This window comes from Ips typographus, linkage group LG2 (assembly GCF_016097725.1).
Source record: "Ips typographus isolate SLU linkage group LG2, UJ_Ityp_2.0, whole genome shotgun sequence".
Taxonomy (NCBI): Eukaryota; Metazoa; Arthropoda; class Insecta; order Coleoptera; family Curculionidae; genus Ips; species Ips typographus.
In genome coordinates, this window is record NC_138423.1 from 20,112,752 (window position 1) to 20,136,348 (window position 23,597).

Sequence of the window (23,597 nt, forward strand, 5' to 3'; positions counted from 1 at the left end):
ACGTTGTAAGTGACATGTGTCAATCTGCCCAAAAGATTGGTCGCCATCTGACAGTTAGTCACATGAGTCATATGATATATAAGTGTCCGCGGGGAGAATCTGTAAATAATCAGAGAAATTTGTACAGCCATTACCAGAAGTCAGTCACGTTTAACCATTTTAGAATTGGATTTTCTGTTGGTTCAGTTAGGGAACCATCTGTCAAATTACGACAGACGGACACACTTCTCCATCCTTGTCCAAATCACTCTTTTTACTCAATTTTGGTAGAAATAAGTCTTTCTTGTACCCTACGCCAATGATGATGAACCTGAATGTTTTAGCGCTGTTAAAGATCATAATAACTGCTCTTTAAACTTGACTTTGAAGTTCCAGAAATAGCAAAGGTGTCTCGATTCTTGGCAGTAGCAGAACGAAAACCTGAAACGTTGTGTTGATGCCTTATTTGTATTTATAGGTTGATTCGGTGCAATTAGTCGAACGTAGACCTCGAGTTAGGTGTAACACACCCTTAAGTTGATTTGCAGTGATTTTTGTCATCTTTAAGTTGTGAAAACATCAGCCAGAAGAACAAAAGATAATGACGACCACAGACTCTCCTAAAGTTACTAATACTCTTTTTTCTGTTATAAGATGGTAAAGTCGTTACACTGTTCACACCAAACGGTGCCAGTAGCTCTCAGACTGACGACGCTTCTATCATCATTACGGTCTTTATGTACTTTTTATAACAGGGCCAGTCGTAAACATGATTAATTTTTTGTTTGGATCCGCGTTAATTCATTTTAACATTCACTGTTCGTATTTATTATGTCTCATTTGGTGACCGCTATTGCTAGAATTAATTTGAATTCGGACTGTTGACTTTCTGGTTTAGATGATTTAGATATTTACAGATGTCTGTGGAAAATTTCGGTAAATTGTTTTACCATTTAGAGCAACAATGTATATCTGTAGGTTCGATCATTAATATGTTCGAGTCTCTTCGAGTTTTTCTTTGTTGCATCAATCCTTCAAAACTTGGTCTGTACAGGATGTCCAAAGAAAATACTACCAATAGGAAAGTTTTGAAAGTTAAGTCAGCAAACCAAATCCAATTTATGTTATGACACATCCGCTTATACCGGAAGTTGTATATTATTGAATTTTAAATTTTGACAGGTGCCGAAAATTTTATAATAATAAAAAATTGACACCTGTCGAATTTTCCAATATGGCCACACAATACATCTCGAAAAGTTCAAATAGAAACATGCAAGTCGTTTTGCTCTATCTCATACTGGTTAAAGGCTCTGACAGTCCAAGAATACATTTTGGCACGGATTGATCACGAACGAGCCAAATTCAGCGTCCAATGTAGTTCCAACAGACGTAGAATGGCTCAAAAGTAACAAATATGAAGACTAGAACAACATCAGAATCGAACAGACGTAGAATGGCTCAAAGTTGGTATAGTATGTTCAGTGACTTCTAACTGTTGCGTCACAATCACCAGCTCAAAACGTATGTCGGTGATTAAATGTTATATGAATAGATTGTCAAAATGATTAAAGTTTAAGGTTATAACTTAAGGCAGGGGCTACAACAAATTATATAGTAATCAATGTTTATATTCCAACAATTAAACAATTTTTAGAAGGTTTAAAACACTCTAGCACTTTTTACAAGGTTCTCAGTAGCATTTAGAGGACCTTGACCCTTTCAAAATGGTCATAGAGGCTTCTGGCAATTTAAAACAATTCTAGGAAGGTTTGTAAAATCCTCTGGCATTTTTAAGGAGGTTCTCAGCAGCATTCACAGAAATATTTTAGTTGCATTGGGCATACTGACTTTAAGTTACCAAATTTTCAAAACGATCGGTGTCTTTCGTCGTGGGACACCCTGTATACTGATAGTTTTTCCTAAATGTTAACAAACAACTTGCAGAAACTCTTCTTGCTTTCTTCATCATCATTTTGTACCTACCAGAAGTTATTTTTTGTCGAATTGTCTTCACTTATTGTACTATTCAAATTTGTTTTCAAAACTTTTTTATAATTTTTAACAACATCCAGAGTTTTTCTGGTCTATGGAATATTTTCTTCCTTACGTTATTTGCATCGTGCAATTTACATTCAATAAATGTGCTTCATTAAAATTGTTTCTGTAAAAACTGCACTCAAAAACTACAATTTACGATAACCAATGTTACCTACAATTTAATGAGCTATAGTATTTTATTGCATTAATTATCCTACTAGACTATTTAAACTATTTTAAGTATTTTAATGGTTTTAAGCTGGTTGCATTTTTGTGGCCCTGGTTTATTGTGCCATAATCAAATAGCGATATCAACTGAATGCGTAATAAATTTAGAGATAGAGCACATAGTGATAAAGCCGTCACTATTATAGAAAATAGTAAACAGGAACCCAGGAAGTACTACACACTGGGTTGTTTAACCTAATATTTGGATTAGTAACTAATACTTTTTTTAGTCTGTCTGATCATCTGCTATTATAGCGTACTTCTTATCATGAGTTTTAACTTTCCAATTAAAACAAATGCACCTGCATATAAATAATAAACAGGACAAAACGACTCTATTTTTACAGCATTTCGCTTTGCCCAAGTGATTAATGAAAGTCTTATTTTCAAATAATTTAGTTTCTTGGCATCCAATCTTATAGGCTGTAACATCAAAGGCGGGTATATAAAATTGGTTGCCTTTGAACGGGCTATAGGTGAACCAATTTCTCACTAAATAAATCTATTTGTACTGGTAACATCCGGTCTAGGACCACCGAAAACGTGTCATTGTCAATATCCGGAAGATGTGCGTTTATGTTGTCGTCGAACGCGTGCTCGAAGACGTTTTTATAGTATTTTTTAAAGTATTTTAGTTAATTTGAAATGTGTTGAGTACTTTGCGATATTTGTTACGGAAGGTAATTTTGTGCCGGAAATACCCTACAAATTGAACCTTATTCTAGTTTCATTTAAAGTGGTGTGATATCTCAGCCTTGCAAATCGATTTGCAAGTTTGTGATATTTTTTCCTTTCCATCTTTTCAACTCAAACTTGACAATATTCTCAATCAGCATACAACAATAATACATCAGCTAATTTATTCCAACGTTGCTCGTTGCATTCAATTATCGCAGTCACACACACCCACTAGAATCGTCTGGTCGACGATTCTTTCCTACGATTGTTTTCCCACCAACATCGCACTTAGTCTTTCATTCATAAGCGTAAAGTGACCTTTAATATGCAGGCAACGATGTCGCACTTTACCGAAGAACTTACAGGATCAGCCAAAAAAAATGCGGTGTCATCGGCGCATCGCAATTTGATATTGTTGGCGATCGGGTTTATTTTGTCATAACTGAACGGTGGTAATGTTATGTAATAAAATTTTTGTTGTTAGGATGATGACTCGGGCTTTAAGCAAGAAATCCTGGATGACAGCAGCGATGAAGATCAGAACCAGTTGCAGTCATGGAACTCAATTCAGAAGGTTCCGTCTATCAGTGACTTGTCTGATCCTGAGGCCTCTCTTGGTAAGAATTTTTTTTTTATTTATGGGAAATACACAGAAATTTTATCTATAAAAAATTTATTCGTTTCGTATACAGTTATGAAAATCCCAAAACTATAGATATGAAACCTATGATAGGAAGACAAAACTTTTGAAATTAAATGAACTAGACAAAGATGGCAACACACTTTGTACGTGACATGTTGGTTGTTACATGACCAGTCACTTATGAAGTTTGTCACTAGCTTTGTCTAGCTTATTTTCTCTATTCTAATCTTGGATTCTGAAATTATCATATCTGTATAATAAAATATGAAGATATACTCACATGCATTTTTTTATGACTCACGTGTAGGTTGACAATATGAAAATGATAATAAAATCATCATTCGTCATATTTAAAAGTGCACAAATTTCCTTTGTTATTATCATATAAGTAATCCATATGTGTGATAGGAGATTTGCATGTTTGTATTGTAGTAATGTTCAGTTGCACTGGCCTTCTTGTGATTAAACTGGATAATCCTTATATTAATAGAAAATTAGACCTAGTTTTGCGTATTGTGACAATTTAGTTAAACAATACATATTCATTTTGTTGATAAATTCACTTAAACGCATTAAATTATTTACTAAATTTACTTAGTTATGCATGTATTTAATATAATAGTAAATGCATGCTTTCCTGGATTTTAAGCGGAATTTAAAACGTTAACTAAACTTAACAATAAGGCACTAAACAAACCGGACTTTGGAATAGTAATTTACTTATACAAAGCCATCCATTTAATGGCTCTTATTTGAAACGTTTCTCCACAAGGTGGTGGATGCGCTTGCTTGACAAGCCAATTGAACCAAGAATTATTTGTTTTTCATTATTTCCATTGCTTAAGGTTTTAGTGTGTTTTGATTTTTAGCTTATTTTGTATGATGCCAAGCAAAAAACATTTTCCAACAGCAACTTGATCCAAATAAAAAATATCTAAATATATTTTATATATCTAAAAATATCTTTCAAAGTAGATAAGTGTTTCTTTATCTAAAACATTTTGTGGTTTAGGTGTTATTCATTAAAGCCATATTTCAGTATACACAGCAGTAAATAATTATGGGCATGTTTAAATTAATCGACAAAAAACAACAAACCAACTTTACGTTTAAAACGTTTAGAGCTCGAATCAGCTAAGAAAAGGCCACAGGCGTCATCAAACGATGATGTCACGATCTCTGTACGTCTCGCTTTAAATATTGCTGCTCTCGTTACTTTCCAAGTTGTTGCAGCCAGTCAGTGGCGTGCTATTATTTTATCAGTAAAATGAAACATTTTCGTCGTTTTTAATAAAGGAAATAAAAGACAACAAGTTTTTCAAAGGAATGGAAACTCCTTCTGCTTCTTTCTTCATAAATTGTAAGACGTTACTGACGATTTCACGGCCTTGGCTGTATATGATAACACCTTTCTTTCCAACCTTTTTGAAAGACATTTTGACAAAATAACGTTTTTTATTCATAACACTATGTGAACTTCAACTGCGACCATCAACAATACAACCAAAACACCAGACTAAAACGGAACCTAACCTAACCCCCTAAGTCTCCCTGTCCGCCACTACATTTTTTTAAACTTGGCAACACCGTTTAGAGTGCCGGCTAGTAAAAGCATATAAAAAGGTCCAAATGTCCCTGGCCGCTGCCGCATCTGTTTTAATTGTGTCCAAGTAAAAACCGTACTACGTTGCCAAGTGGCTTTTTGACCGCTTAACAATATATTTTCGGGAATATTTTAATAGGACGCCTCTGATTATATCTAATGCGACGGCAACTGTAGAAGGAGAAAGAAATAGTTTTAAAAACTGCGTCATTGATGATGCGGTGGCCTTTTCTCATCTGATTCGAGCTCTACTCTTCTTCAAGATAATCACTATTATAAGTTACGACAGTTTGGTGAACGCACGATGTATGATCATGAGGCTATTTAACTTTATTGAAATGGGTTGCAGTATAGTCTCTTCAATATGGCGCATTCACCATCTGTGTAGAAGTTTAACAAAGAGCATACTTGTCCTGTATGTTAACTGTACAGGGGGTAAAGATGGTTTTGGTCACAAAATTAATAGTTTCTGGTACATGTCTATTACACTGTGCTATTACTATGAACAAAAAGTAGTTATTTAATGGGAAAATCTAAATTTTTTATTTGACGATTAACGATTTTAATAACATAATTTATGTGAGCATTTCAAAACGAAAACAAATACAAAAAGAATAAAACGAGTACCGGAACCATAACTTTACTTTTTCAATTTTTATTTTGGACGTTTTGTTATTGTTTCCACCGGAAATTTTTCGGAAAATTATCTGCAAACTTGTTTATAATTGATTTGGATGTCTGTGCGTAATGGGTATGTATTAAGCAATTATCTACTTTTGTTTCAATCACTAAAGTGATGATCTAATTTTGGACATTGCCAGTTAAATCAATTCCAGATTTTTTCATTTATATCCAGATTAGACAGAATTTTCTTATCAGTATTAATAATGTTATATTAGTTTAAGTAGAGTTAGTACTAGACTGTGTACTTTTGAGTATTGAGGAAACTGAAATCAGTTTTTTTTTGTGATTTTTCTATGGAGTCAAAAAGACATCTTGTATTTACTATTACTAAATTATAGTCATTACTAGAGTTTCACTGTATTTCTTTGCAAAGCAACAAACCAAATATGGACCTTGGAAAAGCAATAAGATAAATGAAAATAGACAGTGCATTGAGTAAATTACATATTATCACGATGATTAAAATAAAAGTAAACCCACTTTATTATGCGTATTTTAATGTAATGACGGAATGAAAACGATCTATGCCCATTAATATCATTAAAAAAACGAGAGTGGCCATTGAAAACACGTTTTTTCCTTGAACTTTTGTAGAGTGCAAGTTGTGAGCAGGTGCAACTTGGGATTGATTGCGTTATGTAAAAATGGTTGCAGGGTGAAACCGATGAGGTAAGAGAAATGGAGATTTCATATTCATACACTTTCAGTATACAACGTAACCTTTATGATGTACGTGAAATAATTTTGCTTAGTAGAGTAAATGCTGAAATTATTATAAGGTCCATAATGTGTGAATATCATTTTGAAAGCAAATTTGTTGCTTAACTGCATTGTTTTTAACAGAAATCTCGTTGGATTTGATTTGACGTTTTAATTTTTTTATATGATTTTTAACTCGTACTTACTTGATATGATCTGAGATTTCTTAATGGTCACTTAAGAAAAGACTTGACAGATTCAAGAAATATATTTTTTTTACGCCATTTTTTCTTGTGTTTTTTTTGTTTCTTACGTTGCAGTGTTGCCAGATACGTCGATTCCTTTAAACTGTCACTTTTTTTAAATATGACAGCTATCCTTATTTGACACCTGCTAACTTGGTTACTATGATAGCTAGAAGCGTTGTGCAAACGTCAAAATATAGCCCGTAATTTCAGCTTTATTTTATCCCAACATAGTTTTCTTTAAAAAAATTACACATAACCGAGATATTTGACATGAAATACAACAGTGTAACTATTTGAAGGTATCACAATTTCGTTCAAACGTCAAAATGTAGCTTCTAGTAGCTTCTTCTTCTCTATCTGAATACAATTTTCTTTAAAAAATCACAAATAACAGAGATATTGACCGGGAAATAGAGCAGTGCAAGTGTACAAGCTTTTCAAAGATGTCAATTAGTACGTTTCCATGCAATTGAAGGCGTTTTTAAAACGACCTGAAAATTGAAATTTGTTAGAGTTTCCATGCTAATTTTCAAATCGTTTTCAATTCCGTTTTGCAACTAGATTGAGCTTTTGACAAAACGCAGAAAGGATTGAGATGTGTCATTTGAGTTCCGATGCACTTCTTTCTTCATATTGGTCAAGAGTGTCCACCCCACAAACTGGATGATGGTCTGGCACTCAATATTTCATCAAGCATGGTAAAATAGTTACACTCTGAACGGACTTCTCCACTTGTCCCATTTTTACGCTTCACTTTATAATACATGCATTTCAAAGCTTTCCATTAATTTTTAATTTGCAAAACGTTCTTAGTAGTTACACCTTTCTTTACTAATTCCTCATAAGCCAATTGGTAAATTTCTCCATTTTTATACTTCTTGGTATCAGAATACCGATTTTTAAGAGAACATTTTTAATTTGTATGGAAACGTAGTAACTGTTTGACATATTCTAACTTGGTTCCTATGACAGTTAGGAGGTTCATTCCAACGTCAAAATGTAGACCAAACTTTAGTGTACTTCCACAGATTTGAGGGTTGTATAGTGCGTTCTTCATAAACTCAAACTGTCCTGACAGGGGTTAGTAGTAAGTGACAAACCTAAAATTACCATTTATTTTCCTGGTGAAATATTTTTTCCCCAGGAGAAATCCTCCGAAAAATATATACCTCAAAATTAAAAATGTACTTTTTTTGGGAAAAATCCCACTAATCTGGCTTTTAGGTTAGGTTAGACGCCATTTTTTCATTAATAAAAAGGAAAAAAATATGGTGTCAAAACACTGGTTTATATTTTTGGTGCCATTTTTTCTGCTTAGGTTAGTGTTTTTTGTTTAATTCGGTTGTGGGTTTTTTAAGAACTAAATAGAAGAAAAATCATGTCATTTTGAGCACAAATAAAAAGGAAAGTTAAACTGATGATCAAACTCACACATTTAGTATATTTTGAGTGATTTCATTATTGATGAAAACGTTGGAGGTTGTTAATAGTTTTTGCAGAAAATTTGCAGTCAGCACATTAAATGCCACAACTTTTCTTAAAAATTGGCTACTAAAAACCGCTGTTAAATCTTAGACATAAAAAGTGAACTTTCAAATTCCAGCAGCAGCAGCCTGACTCCATAACTCTATATCGGTCGTAAAACATTTCAACACAGACATAAAACTTTTTCGGGTTTATTTTATAACCAATTTACCGACCCTACCGTGGGAACTAATATTACCTGTGCATATTTAGCAATACCGTCAAAGTGAAAACATGAATGTGTTTTTAATATATTATAAACTATACACACCCAATTAGCAAACAAGTACCACAAGAAACCATTTAAGCGTGTTGCAAGTTTCTACTGCACCATTATTGAAAAAAAAAATAGAGAAAACAATTCCTGCTATACCAACCTTAAGGGTATCAGGTGAAATGCCCATTAACTAATCAAGTAGCCAAGGTAGGCACAACCATTCAGATACCATTGTGAAACCGCCATTCATCTTTACTATACGAGCAGCAGTATTGGAACATTTGCCTACCGTAAAAATCACTAGTGCCCCCGGTTCTTACAATGTAAATGATCACTTCCTTGCAAATACAGTGACGTAGTCAGAAATTATTCTAACATTTTTCATAGTCTTTGAAAATAAGGGATACTTTGAAGAGTGAGCTATAGTAGTAATCATTGCGTAAGTTGATGATAAAGATTTGAGATATGAACGAAAAGGACTTTTCGTCCACCACTGAAAGGATATAAGCGTCACCTGCGGGCAATCGGCCAAGTCAGTATATCGATGGCCAGAATCTGACAAAACGACAAAGACGAAATGAATGCCGTTTACGTCCGCTGAAAAGAGAAAGGCACAGCCGGCCTGCTGCCCATCCGCCGCAGAACAGTTTCCCACGATGTATGAATGAACAGGTATATTATGGGGTCAGTATACCTACTACAAGCCCTGCGGGGACATCGAAATTAAACTGCAGGAAATATACGAGGTGAACTGATATTTTATTCACTGCGTTGCCAAAGCTTCCGATATCGATTAATAGATTAATGACACAGTTAACTGAAGAGAAGGTGTTTCTCAACAACGACACAAAACATGACAATTTGGTTTAGCGAAATAATTTTGCTAATGATATGCGTAGAAGTGGTTCTTCCCACTTTTTCGTATCACTATGGGAATTCGAATTCGGAGCGTTAACTGCTTTTCGTCGTCACACAATTTCCTGTGGAGATATACTTAGTTATGTAAATTTGCAAAATCTGCTCCCGTCTGTAAGTTTCTAATTTATGTGATTTACTCGGTTTTAATTCAGCACTAACTGTAAAGGTGGGATGTTTGACATTTTTGGCAAATTAATGGCGAAGCAGGTTGGTTCTGATAATAAAATTAGTCCATAAAACTATTTAAGTACCCATAATAGGTGGTCTGCAAATATTCATATTTATACAATGATTAGTTTTGCAAACTTGTTAATCAAGTTTGTTATCTTGGAGCTTAAAAGTAATGTTTAAAGTAGAGTGTAAGTGTGAGTAAGTGCAGATACAATTTCATTAAACTAACCAGAAGACTGATGGAAAGTGGAAATCAGCTAAATCTAATCTGTTAAAAAGCATAAACAGTGAAATCTATTTCAGAGATGCCAAGATGATTTTAGATGGTAATTTTCTCAAAAATCTTTTGTCAGATTTCACTTAAATTTCCCAGATTTTTTTTTTGAAGTTATGTTTTAACTCTAGTTTCTAATATTTTGCAACATGGATTTGTTGATTTCAAAACGAACAGAATTGTGTCCTTGACAACAAGTCACAACCAGCAAAATTCAACTCAAATTTCAATCAATTCAAATTTACTTAAAATGATTTAGAGTCGTTCTGCCTGTGAGCATGTTTTTTATAACTTTTATAGCTTCATAGAGTGGTATTTAATATAATTCCCATGTTTATGACAGATTAAAATATCCTCAAAATAAACAGATATATTCAATTTCTACCCATGGACCTATAAACAAGCATTTGAAATAATATGATTTGTACTGATTGTCTTTAAGCAATATTTTATAGTTTGATAGATCTATGAATTTGTATTTGACCATTGTGACTACCTTTTCTATCTTGCGAAAATAACCTAACTTAGCCTGATACATTTAATTGCGTTCGCCACAAGTCAAGAATTGTTAGCCCTAAGTTAGTTCGTATCTTTGTTCTACTCTGGTGTGTAAGCTGTGTAATACCAATTTTTTTCCTTTTAATGTTTCCTTCATACGGGAATCTGAGGTAACTCAGCGTCCTAATCAGTCTTGACAAGGCAGTTAAGGCAACAGAAAGAAAAAAGGAAAAAGGAAACTCATAAAATAGTCTTCATAAATAACAAAGTAAACAGCGTGTCAGATACAACCAAATTATGAAACTTTCTTCTAATATTTTATATGTACTTTTCCATATTCTACATTTTAGTTTATTGGCATAAGAGTGATCTGCATGCACCATGAAAAACTGGACATCCTATTCTGCGTATACATCTTTACCTAGAAACAAAAACTAAAAATGATCCAAATGTACATTGTAGAAACATTTGGGTAGTACTTTATTGAAATTAATTCAAAATCACACTATTTTGCCCTTAAATACCCACAATTAACCAACTATAATAACCAATCTAATTGTGAAACATTGAAGAACGATATCAATTTTACAAAAGCAATTATAGAAGCTTTTCCAAATAGTGCCAGGAAAGAAATAATGAATCACCACTAAACGCCATCGGAATCCCATTCCCATAATGCAAACGATATTGATTATTATCAATCCGCTCAATAAGACTAAATCACAAAATCGTAAAGAGAATTCCTTATCGCCAATTAAAACTAATAAGAATTCTTCGGAGCATAACTGAAGAATTTCAAATGGTCGCAAAAACACGTCGTGCATCATCTTTTCTGAAAAATCCCCATCTGTACGAGGTACATGTACACTGTCCGTAGCAATAGCCCATTCATTTATTGAATAGTTACAGCAAAGGGCAATTTATTCAGTAGCGCCTTATAACACCTCTAGAACTGGAACTATAATTTTCTAAAGGAGATATTATCGCGCTGGTTTGCCGTATTTCTTTAGCGCGAGACGAACAATTTTTATGAATATAATTAAATTGGGAGGCGTTCAATAGGGAAGAGATATCTTCAGCTAACACCTAAGATCAATGCAGTAGCAATATAACACCTCGCCGCAACATAGAAAGTTATTAAATGATACAATCTTTATGTCAGATTATATAACAAATTACTTTGTTCTTAGTAGAGTTGAACGAGTTTGTTCTCCATCTTGGTTAGTTCGATAAATTCCGATCAAATATTTGTTGGTTACATGTTTCGTTTCGAACATCATCATACCAACAATAATCTGCTGAATCTATATCCTCATCCATCGACAAAGACACAAACAAGTGAAGAGCATTGACGTGAACATCATTCAAGATCCTGCAAAGCACGTAGAGGGGCAAAGACTTGAATGAAGTCGCGTGGCAGGGGCAAAACCTGTTGCTCTCGGTTCGAATAGACGAGGAGAACAGTCCAAGGTGCCACATTTATTACCAGCTATTTACTTTCTGAAAAGGAGGCGTGCTAAATCGTCAAGATTGATGATAGGAAAAACAGTAGAAAAGCTATTAAGTTACTTATAAGTGATGCAGTTCTTTTCGCTCAATTTTGTTAGTTTTACACCATTACATTTTAAAACCACTTATAGTAACCGTCAAACAAGGCTCAAAATCATCATCTTACTACCTTAATATTTACATTCTAGCCTCAAGCTTATTATAGCATAACTGTATCTGCCACTAACAATTTAGATACTCATCATCATCTTCGAAAGAGACCAGTTTCTTGCTACTGCCTGTATTTATGAATGGAACTAAAAAAAGCTGACTCACTCTATACATAGACTTTTTTAAACAATTTTCATATCATTATTATTGCAACGTAATTAGTAGTTTTACCATTGCTCTACTGCATGTAATTCTGTGGATGTGAGCAAGTGATCCGTAGCGAAAATCGAGGAAGGGAAATTACAAGTTGCTTTCAACTACTTATTTTATAGGTACAATAACGGGTATCGCGTATGAAATTATCAATGAAATTTGTTGTTTTGCAGTCGCATTTGCGGTTTCATTTCTGTAGTTATTAATATTCATTTAAACGACTGCATAAATGGTCTCTTGTTTGATACAATTTGCTTAGTTTCTAGGTTAAACTAGTTTTTAAGTTAGTTCACTTTAATCTTAAGTTATTTATATTTTGTAGCAGATTAACAGTTGAAAAGTATCACTTAAGAAAGTTATGGGTTCCTATTTTTGCTTTTTTAGCTTAGTTCTAGTTTTATGATTTTATTTTTTGTGTGTTTCTACGCACATTTTAGTAATGGCCCTGAGATGGCCATTCCTGTAAACTTATATAAAATGAAATTTACTTCATCTGAACTATAAAGATGATATTGGTATATAAATCTTAAACTTTACTATTTACATTTATTGAAAATGGTATAGACACCCTGTATAACCAAAAACATCTGTGTAATATTCAATACCTCTACATACTTATTTGGAATAAGTTATTAGTAACTTAACGCCTATGAATTTAATTACGCTATAAACCATCGACGAATTGGTATTGGTCAGTGGGTTTCATGGTAATAAATGGTAAATAATGACCGAGTTTGTTTGCTGTAGTATTTCACACAAAAGTTGGGTGTGTTTTCGGATTTGTCGAACGAAACAGTCCGTTAAATGGTCCAGCTTTGTTCGTAACAAACCTGACTTTCTTATCGTTGAACGGATATCCTGTACAAGTGTCTGAAAATTAAGAGATAATGAGGTATCAATACTGTTTTAAAACGTCTGGATGGCGATTTGGTTTATTATTAATAGTTATATTATAAGAGTTTTCTGTTTGCTTCGATAATTCTCAAGAATATTCTGCAGGACTCAATTGGTAGAGAAATTGATTAGACAAAAATTAGTCTGAAATATCTATATTATGCCAGTTTTAATATTCAGTTTTCTAAGCACGTCTTTCACAGAAAAAGTGGCTGTCGATACTAATTTATTAAAGCAGGATTAAGGGATTTAAAATTATTAATAATTATTAAAAGAACGTCAAATCTATCAATACCGGGAAGTAATTAAGTTATGAACCGGAGCGGAATTAGCAAACGAGTTTTTTTTTGAAGAATCTTAGATAACACATCAGATTCACAACTAGTATAGTAATGAGCTTGGACTGTTATTACTAATAACACTAATAATTAGCACAGTCCTCGCGGATTGGTAATTTATCTATGTTTTATCGTGTCTATTGGTTGATGAAATGTTCACCAACCTCAGATTTATTTGAAGGTCAAAAAACAAAATTTAACAGAATAACTGGTTATTCCATGTTCAGAGGATTGTTAATTAATTTATTGCTGTTTTTATAGGTAAGTTTGAGTTTAGTGCACAACGAGGTAAAGTAGGTATTTAGTAAGTTCTAGGTTAGGTTAGGTTAAAAACCAAATACAAAAAACAGAATGTTTGAACACTTTTCGCAAAAGAAACATCACGTGATTGTTAGGGTGATTCAGAGTAAATACAATTTCTCAACCGAACGAAAATTGATTGATTTTTTTTTGGTCAGATCAATTTAATATTGTTAAGAAAATTGTAACTATAGCAACTGTCCAAGCAGCATACATTTTACATTCCGAAATAATTTATTATGCTTTAAATATCGCACTTTCGGTATTTTTCTCTTTAAACCAAAGTTGCATAAAACAGTAAATTCAAAAACACAATAAATAGTAAACAGTACGTCAATTTATGTATTTCACTAACGAGAAAAAGCACCTATGAAAAGAAACCACTGGTATGTGTTAGGGGATGTGGCTTTCAATAAAAGGAATACAAAAATGTGCCATCAAAATTTTAACATTACTTTTAACTCAGTTACAACAAATTCCTGAAAAAAAGAAAGAAAAGCTGTTGTTTAAGTTATGAAGAATTCAAGAAAATGGTTTTCACATGCAGTGATGATGTGAGAGATGATGGTGAGTGAAGGTGATTCCGACTATCTCCATAAAACGGTGTTTTTGTGTTATGCTTTGAATTTGCTTAGAACGGAGGAGAAGACAAGTTGCTTGATAACTTTTTAAGGAAGAGAGCTCTTTCACTTTGAAGATAACTATGAATATGATGATATTGGAACCTCCATCCACCTTCAAGGCAAATAATATAATATCTAGATATCACTATAGACAACCAAAAAAGAAAACATGTTAATTATAATTCTTACAATTTTAATTGATTTAAGTAATGTTTTATGTTACTTTACTTAATTATTTATTGTTGGGTTAGGTTCTTACTTTTTTAGTTGGGAAATATTCCATTAAAGGACACTCGTGCATCAAAATGACCAAAAAATGTCTGAACCACCCTTGGTGTTGGGCTCGTTCGCTGAAAATACTAATATAAATTCATGCAATTTTTAGGAAACACTCTTCTCAATGCTTTTGCCTTGAGAATGAGCGGATCTATGAGCAGTTTATTTTTTAATGCGGGTTAGAGAAGCATTATCAGTGGCAATAATAGAGTTTTTGTTAATTATTTCTTTATTAACAATGTTTATAGCGGGGTTGGCTGCGAATTTTTAATATGATTTAAAGAAAATTATTGCTCTTTCAACTTTAAGTCAATTAGGGTTAATAATAACAATTTTCATTTATTAATCCATCATGTTTTATTTAAAGCTTTTATAATTCATGTGTGCAGGGGCGATTATTCATAATTTTGGGGATAATCAGGATATTCGAAATATAGGAGGTTTAACAGAAAATCTTCCATTAACTAGGGCTTGTATAAATATTAGAAATTTTGCTCTTTGTGGGTTGCCTTTTATATCAGGCTTTTATTCCAAGGACTTAATTGCAGAAGCTTTGTCTATACAGTATTCAAGAACTCTAGTTTATTTTATTTTTTACGTTTCTATTGGGCTAACAGCAGCTTACTCAATTCGACTTTCTTATTATGTTTTTTGAAGCTAAATTTTTAAGATTGGGAAGTTTTGGAGATAGAAATAATGAAGGTATAACAAAAAGAATATTAGGTTTACTAGGTTTAGTAATTTTCATGGGTAGGTACTATTCATGAGTTTTTTTTAAATATCCCTAATTTGATTATTTTACCTAGATTTATAAAGTTTTTAACTTTATTCTTGCTTTTTACCTTTGAGAATTAGAAAGCGTATTAACCTGGAATTCGTTGACTTCCAACTCGAAAACAGAACAATATAAGTTAATCTAAAAAATCCGAGTCTGCTACACCATAAAAAAAAACAAGAAACCGGGCATTTTTTGTCCGAATAAAGAGTTAGAAAATCTGATTGGCGCGGCCCGATGCAAAACGAATCGACAATCGAAGGAAGCGCCGCTGTTATGCTAAAGAAATAAGAAATGACACAATGCGTCATTTCAAGGTACACTAGGTATCGAGGTGGATTTTTGCATTGTTATAAACTAATGTTAGGTAAACTCGCGTTGCCAGATCGATGCACGTATGGTTGCTTAGTTCGATTGGAAAGTTTGGTACTTTTTCAAATTCTTGGTATGATGACTGTGACACTTAGGTTCAATGAACAGATGCTAAAACTACTAAAATAATCTTTTAAAGTTTGGTAAAAACTAGTAAAATAAATTTGGTATGTAAAACGGAAGTTAATATCACATTTTTTTTACTCAAATTTACATCACACAATATGACACAAATTTGTGTGTTTAAGTATTAAAAAGTCTTAAAATGTCTCGTGCTTTCAACAAACAAAAATAAGGCCGGTACCTATTTGAAGTGTGCATTCGTAAGATACCAATATACTATTTGTCCAAACGACCGAAGGCTAAACATTTCACATAATGACGAACACATAATATATATGTACACAGATAAATACTCTTAAGTTTTCGAGCAATCTTGTACGAGTTAACACTTCATATTTAACGTATAAATGTTGACACACGGTCAATATTTGAGAGCCGTAGTATAATATTCTTCGAAAATTTTTGTGACAAATACCTGTAACGTTTCAATGGTTTTTACCGACCTATTCGATACGATTTGATTGACATCGAGGATTAAGGGAGATTGAAAATAATTAAAGTTTCTATTGAGTCGATTAAATCCTTGCCCGGATGCTCCTTTGGTGGTTGCACAAAGTCGATTATTCTCTGAGGAGATGGAGAGATGTTAATTAATTTTGGCGCCGGGTCCTCAACGACACTTTTTGTCGACGTTCCACGTGTTAAGATCTGCGTCGAGGGTAACTATCCCCGGGTGTTTTATTGCTTTCAACCCTCTCGCACCGATGCTTGTTTGAATTGCACGCTCCGAGTATCATCCAAGGATTATTAAAATTGCCTCCGGGATGATTAGCTGCTTGGAATTTCTATTCTCACTTTTCTGATTTAGTGTTGGAATATTGGAAAAACCATCTTAATTGTCGGAAGTGGGTATTTGGGAATCTTTCTTTAGAAACCAAAATATTTACTTTAAAAGTACATATTATGGGGTGGTAACCCAATAAACGGAAATTCACCCACTGCGGAAAAAAAAATCAAATTTAGACGCATACGAGGAAGAGGGAGAAAAAGTTTACCTGATGCTATTTATCGGTTCGTATTTATGTATTTTGTTAAGCGGTTTTGTCAGATTGCTCCACCTTCCACTTGACCTGTACCATTTTAGCGTCACTATAATCTCAAGAAATTGTCTCACTTTTTATGGAATACATTTTTTTGAGTGTCCTGAATACTTTTGTCCAAAAATTTGGAAACATTTTAGGACACTGACCTAACCATAAAAATATTGGGATGTGACCCTCACTCCCTTTTTACCAACATTTTTGTGGACACTAACCTAACCTATAATTTTTAGACACTTTTCTAGAGTATGTAAAGTGTTAAAAAATGTCAGTTTGTTTAGTGTCCTAGACAGTTTTGTTCAAAATTTGAGCATTTTCTACCAATTAATTTTTTTGGACAATAACCTAACCTATAATTTTTTAGACACGGTTCTAGAATGGTAAAAATTTTGTCCTGAAATTTTAGAATGGAAGAATTTTTGTCCTGAAATTTTGACACTGACCTAACCCTATTTTTTTTTTTACGTTTTGCCAAAATTTTTTTTTTCTGGGCACCAACCTAACCTATAATATTTTAGATACTTTTCTAGTGGGAAAAATTTTCATTTTTATTTGTGTTATGGGCAGTTTGTTCATAATTTGTTTGTAACTAACACTGACGTAACACTACATTTTTTGAATTTTTTCTGATAATTTACTTTTTTTGGACACTAACCTAACCTATAATTTTTAGACACTTTTCTAGAGTATCTAAAGTGTTAAAAAATATCATTTTGTTTAGTGTCCTAGACAGTTTTGTACAAAATTTGAACGTTTCACCTAACCCTAAAATGTTCAAACATTTTCTACAAATTCATTTTTTTGCACAATAACCTAACCTATAATTTTTTAGACACTGTTCTAGAGTGGAACAATTTGAATTTTTTAGGGTTCTGAACATTTTTGTACTAAAATTTTAGCATTTTAGGACACTGACTTAAACCTAATTTTTTTTTTTTAATTTTTCCAAACTTCTTTTTTTTTGGGCACTAACCTAACCTATAAATATTTTAGACACTTTTCTAAAGTGGTGAAATTTTATTTTTTTTTGTTATGGGCAGTTTGTTCAAAATTTGTTTTTAACTAATACTGACGTAACCCTACATTTTTTGATTTTTTTCTAAAAATTTACTTTTTTTGGACACTAACCTAACCTAACCTAACCTATAATTTTTAGACACTTTTCTACAGTATCTAAAGTGTTAAAAAAATGTCATTTTGTCTAGTGTCCTAGACATTTTTTTTCAAAATTTGAACATTTAACCTAAACCTAAATTTTTCGAACATTTTCCACAAATTTTTGTACTAAAATTTTAGCATTTTAGGACACTGACTTAACCCTATTTTTTTTTTAAATTTTCTTAAACTTTTTTTTTTTTTGGGCACTAACCTAACCTATAAATATTTTAGACACTTTTCTAAAGTGGTGAAAATTTTATTTTTCTTGTGTTATGGGCAGTTTGTTCAAAATTTTTTTTTAACTAATACTGACGTAACCCTACATTTTTTGAATTTTTTCTAAAAATTTACTTTTTTTTGACACTAACCTAACCTAACCTATAATTTTTAGACACTTTTCTACAGTATCTAAAGTGTTAAAAAAATGTCATTTTGTTTAGTGTCCTAGACATTTTTTTCAAAATTTGAACATTTAACCTAAACCTAAATTTTTCGAACATTTTCCACAAATTTATTTTTTTGGACAATTACCTAACCTATAATTTTTTAGACACTGTTCTAGAGTGGTAAAAACTTTAATATTTAGGGGTTTTGAACATTTTTGTTCAAAATTTTAACATTTTAGGACACTGACCTAACCCAATTTTTTTTACATTTTTCCAACATTTTTTTTTTTTGGGCACTAACCTAACCTATAATATTTTAGACACTTTTCTAAAGTGGTAAAAATTTTAATTTTTTTTGTGTTATGGGCAGTTTTGTTAAAAATTTAACTAAACCTACATTTTTTTAATTTTTTTCTAAAGTTTACTTTTTTTGGGACTAACCTAACCCTACATTATGAGATTAGACTTTAGTTAATCGTATACAAAGACAGTAAAACAATTAATATGTTTATTAAATTTTCAGCAGTGAACCATGCAAACCTAATTTTTTCTCAGAAATTAACGAACCCATTAACTGGGGAAATGCCTTACGATTAACGGACAAACCGATTTGCACCTGCCTTTGTTCGCGGCATTATTCGTTATTTCCCACACACTTGAAAAATACAGAAAATTAGAAACACACACGTGCGTCCAGGGAGCATCATCGTCATAATATCGTAGTTAAATGATGCGTGAAACTTCAATTACGTTCGAGTGTCCAGGACGTCCATAAATTAGAGTTATTCGAAAACTTTCCAACATATAACTCATTAAAATTTTATTAAACTTTAGTGTGCATTCTGTTGACTTTATGCGATTCTGTAAAGTATTCAGAAATCAGTTTGTCCGACTGGAAACAAAACTCCATTTATTTAGCGAATGTGGTAAAGGTGGCCTCCCCGTCAGACTTTCTTGAAGAGTTAAAGTGTTTTATAGATCGTTCCCATCGATAAACTTGGCATTGTTTCGGAAAGCTGTTTGCATATTCATTATTTTGTGCAGTGGAATCCAAATAAATTTTAATTTTATATGTTGAGCTGTATTTATCGAGGCAGTTTATTTCAATAAATTATTAGTCACTATGCAAATATATTTTTTAAAAACAATTATAATGGTTTGAAATGAGGTAAATCAGATAAAGAGTGAATGAAAAACGTTTTCTTCTAAGAAATAAAATAGTAGCTATTCTGTTGAGCCGAAAATTATTTTAAAAAATGTAACAGTGATGGGTGACAAGTTTCAAACCTTCAAAGAATGTTAGTAAGCATTTAAAGCAGCAAAAGTCTTCATGGTATGTAGAAGTCTAACGGGACAAACTCAAGCATTTTGAGATGGGTGTATACCGTCATGACTTGACCATATCACATACGAGGCAGTTGCTTGGTGGAATAAAAGCAAAGCAAGTACTGAAAAACACAAACAAACTGACGTATCCGATACATTAACTCATCAAGAAATATAACTTTGAGAGCACGTTCCTCACTAAGTTAGGCGACAAAGAAGAGAGGACCATCATCATCATTTACAGACCTGGAAAAAACAGGTCTAACCAAATACTCTGCTATTGAAAAATGGACTCAATTCATACACTTATAGAAATGTCATCACCTTGCATGGATGGGTTTCAGGATTCAGATGTAAAAAGGGTGCCAGAACTCCTTTTACAGAACCATTCTATGATTTGGGGGTTACACCTAGAAATACTAGCTCACATAGAAGAAGAATAAGAGTCAAGCTTTGGGAGAATCGTAGCAATTTGGAGTACTCCAACTGCTTGGAAGTTACAACGAGGAAAAGCGATAACAATTTGTAGCATTGAGCAAAAGAAACCCACATTTACTCACAGGTTTCCTCTCAAAACACTGTCACCTTAAGCTGAGAAAAACAGGAAGAGTACAGATCCTGTAGGGATGAGCGTACAACATGTTTTGTTGACTTTTTCTTCTGGTAGCAGCATCATAAATAATTCCTTCTTTAAAGCCGACTTTTTCCTGAGTTTTTGAAGCTGGCTCCCTAATAGACCATTGTCAGAACAATTTTGTTGTCTGTAACTTAACTAATGATTGCACATATGTTTTCAGTTATTAAAGCAACTTTTTTGCACTTTACCGAACATTAAACTGCTAATTAAACTTAAGTATTTTCAGATTAAAAAGTAACTTTAGGAATTTGCCAGTTTACATTGTCCCGAGGCGTACACATTACAACCACACCGAAACCGTTATGCAATGCATTTTTAAAGCTGAAAAAAGCCACTTAACAGTTATTAGTTTTCTAATTATGTTTCAAATGTCACGGGACGTGTGTATGATGATGACCGCCACGAAGATATCGAAGAATCTGAGAAGTGTTAAAATTATATAATGTTGCTTAATAATGGAAATAATAATTACACTGTCATGAACAACTAAATGCTTGGGCTGTTTTATGCCATTCTTGGGGCATACATTCCCGTTAAGTCGGTTTTTATGTCAAACGAAAACACTTTAATTTCGATGCTGATCGCATGGTAACCACAATAATCAGCTGAAATATTACCGAAGATATTGTAGATTGTGTTCACCGAGTATCAAGTTTCATATACACAACAACCAACCACAAGTTAGTAATTTTCAACCGTCCCGACTAAACGCAATATTTTTCCCAAAAACGCCAACTTCCTCCAACCTTCCCCACCTGCAAAACTTTTTTTCCCACACTTTGTTGTCCACCTGTTTGTTCCGGTTGAAGTCTCTCCCTCGCAATTACTCTATGTGAAAACATCAAAGATACGACCTACCCCTATTTTTTGACGCGGCTCCCCCTTAAATTAAGTGGCAGAGTTATTTAAGGAATGATAATGAATTGATGAGTTTTGAACGGTTTTAAGCGCACGATAACATCATATTCCCAATTTAAACTTGTTACATGGCCAGAAGGGTTTTATTAGTTTTAATCTAAACCAGGAAACATGTTAATAAACACCCTTGTTAACGTGGAGATTCGTTACATGGGAAACTTTAGTAATTAGATGTTTAACAAAAAATAAGTCTTTTAAGCATTTTCCTCTTAATAGTTATTTACGCGTAGAGGGCTGAAAGAAGAAGATTACGCCGCGGCCGAATTTAGAAGCACGACGTGTAATCTTTCTCTTTCGGCCCGTGGTTTCGTACAACGTTTTACGCACAAATGATATACTTTAAGAGATTTATCAGAAACAAAACATAAGCGTTTTACTAGAGTTTGTTATTATTATTAAGTTGGTAGCATTAATCAAATTACCTATTTGACAATTAATGTCACTGTCATATCATAACATAAACCACTCAAATTTCATTCTGTATTAATTGCTATTGCAGATAATATTCTAGAAGATCTTCATTTAATATACTCTGATAAAGCAAGATATTGAAACAAAATTTATTTACAACTGTGCGTAAAGAGATTTATTACGTAATTAGCTATTTACACTGAGGTCGTAGGTAATTTTCACTTTATTTGCGCGTAAAGAAAAATCCCCAGTTCTGTTAAGCCAATAAACATGTACTTCTTGTGCCAACATTGAAAAATGAAAAAAATCTGTTCAACACTGTATAATCAAGTTTTTCACAGAAATTTACTAATTATCGTTTTCAGTAAACGTCTAATGCAGTTAACGCCAATTGTAATTTCCAAAGAACTCGTTAACTGAAATGGAATCCTACATGAGACTTGCAGGAATTCAGTAAAAATGAGTTAGTATATCGTGACGACGTAAGTCGAGAAGGTCTCTTGCTGCTCCGGCTAAGTAGTTAAAGACTTTCATGTAACTATTTTCCATAACAATAATTATAGCTAACATAAAACGCGATAAACTCACAGTCGGTCTTTTTCTTATTAGGATTTGCCGTCTTTTTGCATTCGAATCGTTGATAACTACTTAATTCTAAACCGAGACGACTTGTAATCGTAATTTTTCGCAAAGACAAGACCTATAATAATAATAAAATATGTAAGAGCAAGTGCGTTTACGACTTGTGTAGTTTTATTTATTTCTCTACTTATAATTACGTTTGCGTGTGTAACTTTTTTTTGTTTATTTATTGCTCTGGCAAATTATACCTTCTGTGCGTCATTTTTTGTTTTCACCTCAGGCTTGCGGACCACCTGTTCGATTCAATACCCCCAAAATAATCCGGTAATAATAAAAAGAAAAGACGAAATAAATGGTTAAGTGCGTACTGTCTGTTGGCCATATCGGAATAAAATACTGTCCACAAGTGGCGTATAATGGCTTTATGCTAATCATCAAATCTACATATAATGCAAAAGAGACTAATGAATATTCATTCATTGGCTGGTTTATTATTATTATTATTGTGAAGGATCATAGAACTACCCTGACCCTTTATCAGTTCGATCAAGAATGTATAAATTGGTTTTCAAGTTTATATACGGAAAGTCAAATTAAATGAAGATGATGTCATGAATGTCAAAAGTTTTCGTTGGTAACACTGAGCGCTGTTGCCAAATAATTGATATTTTTTTGACAAATAATTAGAAAATATATAAATTATATAAAAAATTAAACACATTTTAGAAGGTGTATAACACTTGTAGTGGCTTCTGGCAATTTTTAGAAGCTTTTCAGTCGTATTTAGGAGCTTCTAGTAATTTTAAACAATTCTTGGAAGGTTTAAGACAGTTGTAGAAGTCTTTGACAATTTCTGGAAAGGCTTGCAGTATTATTTAAAGATCTCTGGCACCTTCAAAATGATTCTATAGGTCTCTGACAATTTAAAACAAGTCTAGTTTTAAATTGTAGCTACATTTTAGTAAAAAAATCCACCCTGTAGCTGTCATGGAACTAAAGTTAGGGGCTGTCAAAACAGACAGTGACTTTTTAAGCTTGCACTTGGTTTCACTTTGACGTTTCTCCGCCTGGCGTTGCCATCACAAATTTTTCTAGTAAAACTGTACAAGGTGATTAAATAAACAACTATTTTAGCTACATTTTAGTAAAAAAAGCCACCCCA

The 23,597-nt window shown here is 32.9% G+C and overlaps 1 protein-coding gene across 1 annotated transcript in view; it reads left to right on the forward strand.

Annotated features, from left to right (window-relative positions):
• pnt (ETS transcription factor pointed) overlaps nt 1-23,597 on the forward strand; it is a 95,797-nt gene that overhangs the window by 8,395 nt on the left and 63,805 nt on the right. Inside the window, exon 3 of the mRNA XM_081973965.1 lies at nt 3,410-3,542. Coding sequence (XP_081830091.1) covers nt 3,410-3,542 — 133 coding nt within the window. The remainder of the gene's footprint in view (nt 1-3,409; nt 3,543-23,597) is intronic.